This window comes from Plodia interpunctella, chromosome 15 (genome assembly GCF_027563975.2).
Source record: "Plodia interpunctella isolate USDA-ARS_2022_Savannah chromosome 15, ilPloInte3.2, whole genome shotgun sequence".
Lineage (NCBI taxonomy): Eukaryota > Metazoa > Arthropoda > Insecta > Lepidoptera > Pyralidae > Plodia > Plodia interpunctella.
This window is the reverse complement of record NC_071308.1, coordinates 3,170,706-3,182,376: the sequence shown is the minus strand read 5'-3', so window position 1 is coordinate 3,182,376 and position 11,671 is coordinate 3,170,706. Positions and strand designations below refer to the sequence as shown.

At 36.3% G+C, this 11,671-nt stretch overlaps 1 protein-coding gene across 2 annotated transcripts; it reads right to left on the bottom strand.

Annotated features, from left to right (window-relative positions):
- Positions 1-105: 105 nt before the first annotated feature.
- LOC128675941 (cytochrome P450 6a2-like) lies at positions 106-10,035 on the bottom strand. 2 transcript variants are annotated; one of them, XM_053755768.2, is made up of 9 exons: positions 9,858-10,035; positions 7,178-7,376; positions 5,004-5,261; positions 4,353-4,471; positions 3,774-3,872; positions 1,773-1,988; positions 1,398-1,537; positions 955-1,057; positions 106-612 (listed from the first exon to the last, which is right to left on the bottom strand). In XM_053755768.2, exons 2-9 carry the CDS (start codon positions 7,276-7,278, stop codon positions 407-409), a joined length of 1,242 nt encoding a protein of 413 aa, XP_053611743.1. In that variant the 5' UTR covers positions 7,279-7,376; positions 9,858-10,035; the 3' UTR covers positions 106-406. The 2 variants fall into 2 exon arrangements, with proteins under 2 accessions (XP_053611743.1, XP_053611742.1); XM_053755767.2 differs by lacking the exon at positions 9,858-10,035 and adding an exon at positions 8,604-9,269.
- Between the last annotated feature and the right edge of the window lie 1,636 nt (positions 10,036-11,671).

Sequence of the window (11,671 nt, the reverse complement as noted above, 5' to 3'; positions counted from 1 at the left end):
ATAGTTTTTTTAAACCATAATTATAATTTCACTAATCTTCAACGTGACTTGAAAATATCAAACATGGCTCATAGTATGTAAACAAAAAAGAAAGATAAACGATAGATAACTACTTTTATTTTGAACACATTTAACACATAAATCAAATACCGATACATTTGACTGATATTAACAAAGAGGTATTGTATGTTACTTAAGATATTTAAAATATATTTATCACAAGAGTATTACTTTAGGAAACCAAAATGAAGTAGTGATTATAATCTGTCAGTAGATTTTATGTAACTACTACAAAATATATAATTTTATTCGTGTCATAATTAAAATTTCGTGTATTCGAATATACAAACAATCAAATAGCGAGAAACAAATCTAAAAATAACACAAAACTAACAAAAGCACAGTTTCAGGTATTTTGTGATAACAGACTTATTCTCAGAGTAGAATCGGCTGGATGGAAAGTGATGGGAGATTTAGGATCCGCGGCGAAGGGTTCCGTACGTGTGAAGTCACCGGATTTGTTGGCCAACTTGTTGGGCGCGGGACTGAATGAGAAGTTCGAGAGCAGGCGCACTAAGCAGCACTTCATTTGGAGGATGGCGAAACGTTTTCCTGCAAATTGGTATGTATAATTGAGGTTATACATATATTTGTGGCTATCATTTTGTTTGTTATTTTGGATGATGAGAATATTGCCCAAAATGTGAGTGAAAGCTGGGCAGGTGGAAGATAATGAATGAGAATAAAGAGAGATAAACTAGGGAGTGCACGATGAGAGTGGTCGCTAATGTGTATGTGTTACACATTAGCGACCACTCTCATCGTTAATTTAGTTTGCTTGATACATGGTAAAGTTATATAGTCGACATCCCCTGGCCTGGTGTTGCAGCATTCCATAGGCTGCGCTGACCACTTACCATCAAATGTAGACAGACAGTTGGTATAAATACTCACCGAGGCAGTAGCGAGGTCCGTCGCCGAACGGCATGAAGACTCCGGGCGGCGGCGCCGCGTGCTGCCAGCGACTGGGCACGAACGACTGGGCGTTCTCGAAGTACTGGAACAAATAACTAATGCTGAAACTTCTAGATCTGTTGCTTTAAATATACTTTAAATAGACTTAGGCTGTAGACGATTTTATAAACTTTAATTAGGTAGACGAACAATATTCTGTGCCACGCACCGTTTTGGGGATATTCGCGAAAAATCCACAAAATGAAAATTCCTCCCTAAAGCTACCCTCTCTATTCGGCGTATTTGTGAATATAAACAAACCCTAAACACGTTTCTAAAGAAATTTATGTACATAATGGAGCGCAGACGCGCGTTCATCTAACTGCTGACTTAATCTGTGTAATTTTTCTCGTGAATTTGTCCATATATATTTATTGTAGTACCTGTTCGTCCCTCTGTATGGCCAGCGTGGGGAACATAATGATGGTCCCCTCTTCTACAACCACTTTAGTCCCAGGAATAGTGTACTCCTTCGTACACTGGCGTTGGATGGTCGCAAATGGCGGGTATAGACGCAGAGTTTCTAAAATAATAGTATTATTTTGTTATTGCAGGACTATTTCTTCTTCTACGATCTATTCGATAAGAAGATATAAGTGTGGCAATGAAAATATAGTATTCTAAAACTATTAAAATTATTTTATGTTCATTAGATATTCTTGCCAATTTTTCATCAGACTAAAATTAGAATTTGAAAAAAAAAATAATTTTTTTTTCTTCAGATTTCTTGCAAAGTATAAAAGCCAATAAAAACTCACCATTTATAACCATATCCATATAACTCAACTCCTGCAAGTGATCATATGTTATATGGCCCTCAGTCTTCCTCAACAGTTCTAGGACCTCGTGCCGCATAGCATCTTGTACCCGAGGGTTGGCGGCCAGCTCCAGCAACATGAAGGCTAACGTTGAGGACGTGGTCTCGAACCCTCCCAGGAATATTATGAACGCGTTCGCTGATATTATCATGTCCGCTGGAATTGAAAGAACCTTTAATATTAACTCACTGTAACCTTTTGTTTTTGAATGTACTTTTTTTTAAATACCGATACTACAGCTTCGGAATTTCAAGGTAAAAAAGTACCTTTGTATAATTCAAGAAAAACCTATTCCGCAGAATACAAATTTACACATGTCGAACCAAAGTATGTATTACCCACTGCTATGGCCCCCTGGTGGTAAGGAGTATTTTTAACATATAGAGGGCCTAAATAATCGCTTTTATAATGTTAGTATTAAGTAGGATAGTAAGTATTTTATAGATAAGGCTTAAAATCTGTTACATTTTCTAAGTAAGAGATGATATAGTTTATTGTTTATAAAACAATAAAATTAATCGTTGTATCCGAGTAAAACGTTATTTTAAATATGAATTGAGTCGGCTAATTAAAACTACATGTTGTAAGGTTGTTTGACAGTTATGCAATGTAATACACGCTAACATCTTCATTATGACATGTTTGAATAGAATTATGTAACGTTCAGCGACGACCATGACCGATTTTGGACGTTGGTGGGCCTTATTTTTGGAAAGGTTGTTCCAAAGGTGAAAAGGTGTTCAACTTTTCACTTGCTCACTCTAAACAATTATTTATTTATTTAGGACTACTTTTATAATTGAATAATAAGTAGTTTGTTTATTTTATTATCCGATTTTATACATTTTTTCATAAGATAGCTTCGTTGTTCTCGAACAGATGGCTGTGATTGGCAGGAGACAAAAAAAGTTGGTTGGAAAAATTTCATCCTTGTTTGTAGGGTCACCAAAACAAATTTTACCCGGGCTCCCTGCATAATTAGTTACGCCACTCGTTGATTTATTAGATGCTTGAATCAACTCTATTTACAACTATTTTATTGTTCCCTTCATTTATTAGCAGATCGGTGGCGCACTTATACAAGAGATCCCCTGAGAAATTATATTATACTTAACAATATTTAATACTTATAATATATATAGTTATAGCAGATTATTATGTACGACATTTGAGTTTTTCCGTTTCGGTTTTCATAAGGTACATGCGATTGTTAAAAAGCAGTGTTAGCACTTGTCATTGTTCATTTGCTGACAATATTTGTTTTAATGCTTTTAAAAAACAATATGTACCATGTAATGTTGGGTTTCCGCTCGACTTTTTGTAAAGAAACTGGACAAATACTGGGCGTAAACACATCTGTGAGGATGAGGCACACCGGCACACCAGAAAAGCTAATTAAATGGAATACCATTTAAGTGGGCTTCGCTGGTGTGCCTTGAAATGTTAAATAATCCTACTAATATTACAAATGCGAAAGTTTGTGAGGATGTATGTGTTTGTTACTATTTCACGCAAAATCTACTGGACGGATTGTTATAAAATTTGGTACACGGGTAGAATATGTTGAGTATAAGTAAGTGAATAGCCACCTCATTTAAAAGTTATATTCCATTGTTATACCTATATTGTTTATGGTTGTCTCATGGAGTGACATTGTTGTGTAAAATAAAAAATTGAAATTGTAAGATGTTAAAAATGTAAGTAGCAGATAGAAATAGAAGACAAATAAAATGATTTAATTTAAAGGAACTATGAATTATAAATACGTTCAGTCAGATCTATAAAGCCAACAGAATATAACATGGGATAACACATTGGGTAGGGCTTCGCTCCTGTAGGAATTTTATCTCGAAATTCCGGAAGCGAAGCCCTGGAGCGCAGCTGTGAATGATAAAAGTCCTGTACCTTGAGAAAAGTGTGGGTATTGTATCAGAAACTTACTGATCTGCGTGTCATCTTTATCAGCCGCTTTGTTGTTGTTGTCGTCCTGTCTCAGCGCCATCATCATGTCTATAAAGTCTCCGCGCCGTTCCTGGTCTCCTGCAAGCGAATCCCGTTACGGAAATTATAGATTCGGTAGGACGAGAAGAATGAAACTACTTGATACGACGAACTTTTCTTGAAAGAAAGGTGAATTCAGGTCCAAGTAGACCTAGGAAGAATTATGAGAGCCAACTCCTCTTAGTTTTAATATATGTATAGGTAAGACCTACATTTGTCTTTGGAGAAAAGGCTGCGGTGAAGTTTGTTGCACAGTGTGCTTCTTCACCTGTGATTTGGAAGTGGGCGGTAGATTTAGTTTAAGTAATTTTGTTTCACGTCAATACTATGTATCAAACTCTAAAGTGACGTCATAATTGAGTAATTGTTCTAGGACTTCAGGAAATTATTATAATAACTATGCATATGTACTTACAACGAAAATTTTGTATCTACTTAAACATTGACGATTACAATAAGATTAGATAAGAGCTATATTAAGGTACCCAAAAAAAATCACTTGATTTAGAGCTTACAGACCTCTCTCCCTGGACCGCAGTACATTAGTGACGACATCGTAGAAGAAGTCCTGAGTTTTCTTTGGTATGTTTCTCATGCGGAAGAACAACGCGAACTTTGGCCAGAAGTGTAGCATTGTCCTGCAATCAGCACGTTACCGTGTACAGTCGGCCGCACTTGGAGATAATCTATGCAAGGCATGGATCGTAATAGTGATGACTTTACTATGAATTTGGGTAGGTTAATATGCTGTGTACAGTAAACAGCACATCAAGCTGCTAGGTAGTAGATAATCTGTATCGTAAAATGGAATGATTGAAGGTTCTGAATAACGCCAATCCTGGTTTTTCTTTTTTCATTAGTTCGCTTCGGATCACTAAAGGTTTGCCCACAACTACATTTTAAATTGAACCATATTTCTTCTCAACATCTACTTAAGTACAATAAAAATTCTAAGTACTTACTCGAATAACACAAAAGAACGAATGAAAATAAATAATCTTTTCGAGTAAGCGTTTTATATAGTTTTTGTTCTTCTTTTTTTGTGCTAACACTTGGGTCAGATTTCATTCAAGTCCACGGCATCATGATTTACGGCTACCTACCACGCCATCTAGTACAAGTATCTATTCGCATATACTACTAAAATCTTATCGATGAAAAGATACGCACCTCTGCAGTACATTAGACGGAGAGAGTTCATAAAAGGCGTGTAACGCCATTGCAAAAGGATCATTCCCGTTATGCATCACGTGACTCTTGACTCCAAACGCGCAAGGCACGATCGCGTCCGCTGTGTAGCCTCCAGCTAACTCCTCACACTGAACCAAACCGTCATTTTTTACTTCTCTGAGTAGGTTTTTAATCTTGAGAACGAAGTCATCCGCTGTGTTTTCGATCAGAGGATACATTCCTCTAAGTTTGTTTGGTCTGTAATCGTAAAATTAGCTTGTTTTTATCGAGTGTTATTGATTTACTATAACTATGAACTAGTGATCCATCCTGGGTTCGCTCGTGTAAAGTATACACCTCCTCAGAAATATGTATAGATCGTATAGTATACATAAGTAGTTACAGAGAGACAGTCAGGAGCGACGTTGTTTTATATTGTGTAGTGACAGGTGATTGTATTATTAGTAGCCTAAAAGCCTATGACATGACGTTTACGACACCCAGTGACCATCTAGTGGCAGTCGTCTACCAGTGATGGAAAACGTGAAACTTGTGCAGGTTTCCTCACGATATTTTCCTTCACCTGAGGCAAAGTCAAAATCAAAAACATTTATTGCAAAATCTGTGTTTGTACATGTATATACATACAGGAATGGTAAATATAAGTAAGAGTTTCAACAGATTGCCCTTTCAGGCATGCAATATTTTTCAATAACAAAATTATCAATATAAGTATTATCTTAATTTTAATTACAGCAAGTGGTGGTCTATGAAAACTACTATACATGAGTCAGACTGGTATACAAATCCGTTTAGCACGAGTAGGATTTCAATATATAAATGTGGTTATTGAATATTTAGGTAGGTACCAACTACGTACCTATTTTACATTCGCATTCAGAAGTTATGAAATTCAAAGGTAGTTTTAACGACGATAAAATCGATAAATTAAGCAATATGGAAAGGTAACTAACTACCTAAGTATAAGCAGAATATTGTTTGCTACAATACCTATATTGCGAAATGCTTACTCAGGACAAAACACATCAACGATTGTCAGTATGCAATTCAAAATGTGAATTTACCTTAAAACTACCGTATGCCGCCTATATTATCTTCGAACTGTTCGCCAAACTATGGCGGATTCGGCATACATTACTGGTTTTTCATTGCGGTGAATAAAAGCTGTCATACAAACTATGCAATATTAATGTATCTGCCTCCGGAAACTACGCAGTATTATTTTATCTGTCTGACAGTGTGTAGCCGGCTTTAGACACGCATTTGCAATGTAAATTTAGACCTGTGTTTAGGTTCCCGTTACTGGAAGCGATACATACCTTGCGGCTCTGATTTGGTAACATGAGTCGGAAGACTTGATTAGGTATTTAGATCGGAAATCGATTTACCTACCTACTGTTTGTACAACTTTAATGTACTTAGTTAATCGAGATTTCCATTATTCAGTATATAACGACCTACTTAAGTTTCTCTTTAATAACAATGAAGAATACCTAGTTGTACCTATAACTATAAAATCTGTCAGAATTTTTGAAATAGGACCTTTGACGGAGGTTATAAATAAAGTCGAACCCAGGGAATTATTTCCGTTATTAGATATTTTAATGTTATTTTATTGAATTAAAATTAACAAGACAGTCATATATGTTCTTAAATAAATGACCCGCAATAAAAGCAACCTTTATGCGCATAAAGACCACAAGTCTGAATATATAACACTTTTTTAATATACTTTATAACAAGCTGTGTGTGCCACACAGCTGGGCAAATGTTGTCCCTTCGCTTGTTTTTCTATTTTAAATACTTCTATAAATCTCTATCGAGATGCTGCCAACCCCGCAGAGATCGATCGATGCCAGATGCGATTTCTTGCGCGGTCTCATTATCTACGTCCCTCTGGCTTCTACATATACGATGCCTATATAAAGGGTAGCTCATAGACTTCTATGGGTAGCTAGTCAGGCTCTCTCTAGTGGCACGCGACTTGGCGCCTAGGTACAATTTTCACCTATGTGTGCCTGTAGTCTATTGCACGCCGTAATAAAGCTAGTGGGATTTGGACATGGATATGTGTCCAGGTAATCCAGGTAACCTAACCCTTATCTATTCTAAAGTCTAAAAAGAAAAGACAAGTACCTATTCCATTCACTTACGAGAATATCGGCGATATTTTGGCTCTCAGTTTCTTCCACTCCGTGCCCCTGAGGTACAAAACAGACTCCGCCAACGGATCTACCTCCCTATTGAAGTACATGCCCCGATCCACGAAATGCTGGAAGTCGTTGACGCAGATCCTCCTTATCAGCTCCGGGTCGCACACCACCAGGGTTCTGACGTAAAACTGGTGGGTACCTGGAATGTTGAAATTAGTTTTTTAACTTTTGTTTTAAGAAATTGTTGATATACTATTAGTGATCAACCATTTTCTATACAAAAGTGTATTCGAAACACGCTTCGTCAAAATGTTTATTAATATAACAGGTCATGCTGCATCATATTTTGCTCAAAGGTTCACATTATACAGACTGCATTGCTGCGCGATGGAGATTATTTGAGACAGATACGATACGGAAAGCCCATTATTTTTGTTTACGGACGCATGACGCGTGGACATTTGTGGCCACCAAATGCCATCCTAATCACTTGAATAGGTCCAACAGAAATATGATTAGCATGTGTTGTTATATCGTAGTTCCAAATCGGTTGAAATCGGTTCAGTTTTTTCATTCTAAGTAGGTACCTATATTGTTTATTCACTATCGAGTCGGGGTGCTTGTTAAAAAATTAGGTGGATTTGGGATTTGAGGTTTACATAAGTATTTATATTAGTTATTATGGTACTAAATCAAGTAACCGTAAGCGGATAAATCCTTGATTTACATATTTGAAACTGTCAAATAACTTAAGTGACGTTAGTTTCATAGGCATTGGGTGTATAGAATAGAATGCTTATTGCGACGATTTCTGTATTAAGTACAGTAATTTTACCGTCATTATGTAATTATCCTTACATATTGTAAAACAAAGTCCTCTGCCGCGTCTGTCTGTTCGCAATAAACTCAAAAACTACTGCACGTATTTTCATGCGGTTTTCACCAATAGATAGTGTGATTCCTGAGGAAGGTTTAGGTGTATAATTTATAATGTTATACCCGAGAGAAGTCTGGACGGGTGGCTAGTTAACAATAAATGTAATGTACTGGTAGATTACAGTAAGTAGTATTCTGTACTGCAATAAAAAAAAGATTTTTCAAGAATTCGAAATATCGAACCGCAAACAAAGCAAGCTGCTTGCACAACTTTTTACTTAAACAAATGTTACAATAGTAGGTAGCTTAGCTAATGACTAATGTAATAACTGTCTGTTTACCTACGAAATCCTTACCTGGATTTTTGAAATTCCACTTCCTGCATTTATGTAATTAGTTTTGTAGTAGTTTTATTAACACAAACTCTGTTAGTTGATTGTATTTTTCGTAGTTTTTATGGCTTTAAATGTAACAGTCACCTAATACGACTATAGGTAGGTATAATTATACAGCAGAGAAACAATTATTACACTTATAGATACCTACTCACCTAAGAGCTTTTTATCTTTATGTTCATCATAAATCCTTTTGTAGCAAAGTCCAGTTTGCTCCTTGAAAGTAATGGACGGCCATATGTGACCCACAAACGGCCACGATGGTGGTGAAAACACCCCCTTTTTTGACCAATAGTCATGGTCATAAGTTCCAAAGGCCAACACAACAGTAAACGTTAATAGCGAAGCGAGAGTATACCATATCGCACCACTACCGAAGGTACAAAATCGTATAGCGTATGTCAGGATCAAAATCAACAGGACCAAAGGCTTTTTGAATCCGTACATTGTCACGTGTAATTCATGATTTTTTTACTAAATTACTTTTGTTTTAAATTTTTCACTCACATTTTTATGAACATCGAGTTTTAATTTTTAAATTTCGAATTAAAATTGGCGCACAATTAAACTTTTTATTTTTTCACTTTTCTGTCACGGGCTGGGCGCACTGGGAATTTTTTTATTATTTTTTCGATAAGTACCGGTTATTGGCTATGACGCCGGTTGCGCATAGTGGCCGAATGCGTTAACAAGAATGCTCGCGCGATGTGATGCTGTAACAGGGAAAGTTAAGACAGGGCCGCAGCCGCAACCGATCTGACGGACAGACGCAATCTTAACGTAATAATCAGATTCAATACTATTCACTCGGATTTCAAGCTATTGACATTAAGGGATTTGAAAGTGGTGGCTGTCCTTGGTTTCGCAAAGATTACTTACCTACTATTACTGACTCAGTAAGACGGAAAAACTGGTTTCGCCTATGGCGCCTATCTGGATGATGTCGTTGACATTGTAAATCCAGTAATCTATTCTTCTACAGCTAGAACCCAGAAACACTTTCAACATTGTACCTACTTGTTAGTAGGTACTTATTTATTTACCTGTATATCTTGTCTTAGGTAGGTTTTTTGAAATTTAATTCAAATTCAAATTCAAAATGATATATATATCACTGTATTCAATTCAGCATGATATAGGTACATCACTTATTGACGTAATGACAACAATTTGTTTGTAGGTAGGCAACTCGGTTATTTAACTTTATATGTATCTGTTCATTAAAAAGAAGTTCTATTTTGCTTCGGTCTATGCTTTTTCACACTCAAATATGGAATAGATTTTTTTCAGAGTTCGGCACTGCGCGCGAAGACAACGCTCTGTTACATCACCGACCCTCAACCAACACCGGCCGTCATCTTAACCTACATTGTGGGATCGGTGGCCTGATGACCATGTTACTTACTTACCTAGTAATAGGCCATAAGGTCCGTAAATCCAGATCCGTTAACTCAGAAGTTAAAGTTATATAAAAACAAAACGTAGGTATTGAGGATGGTGAACATTATAGCATTAACCGTAAAATATCAGTTCCTTTTCTCTTTCCTTTCTGCCTGTATGCCAACACAGTTGTTAATAAAATTTTACTTAAAACAATAAAAAATACAAGGTAATTATATGTACTTAACTAGGGTGTACAATAATAAAACATGAATTTGATACAAATGACCTGCATTCTTCAAGCAAGGCACTCACTTCACATTTTACCGACTTGGTACCTGATTAAATATTAATCAACGACGTCAACAACCAATTATAAATGCAATCATGCATATGCATTAGATTAGAATATTTTATTCTTCTTTTAATAATTTATGCCAACTAGGAGTTTGCAATACATTGTTCTGGATGTGGATGTGTGTGATTTTACTCAAAAATACTTTTGTTAATTTATGATACTTATCAATTTGGATAAGTAGAGAGGATTATATACATTTACGACTTTCTGAGAAAAAGATCTTAACAGACGGACAAGAAGACTAGTTTTTGTTCATAGCCGTCATTTGAGGTGAAAAGGTTTTTGTTCATAGCGTTCCACAGTCGCATGACCCTATGAACAAAAATTTTTTCAAGTAATAGAACATTTTAAATTTTATTGGGGTTACGCATGCGTATCAAAGTAAACCAATAAATATTAAATATTGTAGACTTAATGGCCACTTAAATGTGACCGAAACTAATAACGTGCGTCTGCGCTGGGGAATATGACTCACTGATTTACAACATCGAAAGCCATGCTATGGTGGCTGGCCATCTCGCAAGTGGAAGGTAGGCCTACCACTTGCAACTCCAATCCATCTAAATTAAAAAAACAAAGTACCTACTTACCTGCTCGTTATGACACAGTCTGTTAATCTCGCGTGTTTCGGTTGCATTCGGGCGACAAGGCCATCATCGTGAGGATCGTGCATATAGGGTCTAGGGCGCGGGATCATTTGAGACCAGAAAATAAAAAATTGTTTAGAAAAGTAAAAATATTATGTATTTCACTCTAGTGTAATAGAACGTTGCGGTTGCGGGCACAGTTCGAGAGCACAGGTGGAGAGGATAATTATCTACAAGTCCCTACTCATCTTATTAAAAAATCTTTACTCTGTTCGAAAGGTCGCAGGTTCGAATCCTACTCGTACCACTACTTTACTTACCTACCTACTTGTATACCAATCTGACTCATATAAGTAGGTACCTAGGTATAATAATTTTCTTAGACCACCACTTGCTTCGGGTTAAGGAAAACATCGTGAGGAAACCAGCACACTGGTTGACAGTTTAAGTTCACTAGTGTTTATGCGACTACTACTTGCCACTAGTTTGATGATGACTTTATCTCGAATGCGATGTCAAATGTGCAGATTTTCTTTGCTAGCTAGTTCTGTACGATTTCTGGGCTGCAGTAAATACTTTAGCTTACAACTACTAAAACTAGCCTTTAGGTAAATAGCTGCTGGAAAAGTGAAAGTATACCAAGTATCTGAAAATATACCAAGGCCACCTGCATGATAAACAAAGTCGTAAAATACAATGCTACTATGGATAATTCATAGTTGTTCATATTAATCTATTCAAATGCCATAAAATAAGCCGATTTTAATATACTTAGGTACCTAGGTGTTTCTCGTAAAATCGTTTTGTACTGATTATTGTAATTAAATGTCACGATGGGACATTATTTATGATCCATTTTATGGGATTAATGAACTCTGACGAAATAAATTAATGTGGG

Coding starts and splice junctions, on each gene's coding strand:
- LOC128675941 (XM_053755767.2), bottom strand. CDS start 8,895: ATGTACGGATTCAAAAAGCCTTTGGTCCTGTTGATTTTGATCCTGACA. Junction 7,377..8,603: donor TAAAGATAAAAAGCTCTTAG/GTGAGTAGGTAT, acceptor TCAACATTCCAG/GTACCCACCAGTTTTACGTC. Junction 1,989..3,773: donor TAAAGATGACACGCAGATCA/GTAAGTTTCTGA, acceptor TTTCAATTCCAG/CGGACATGATAATATCAGCG.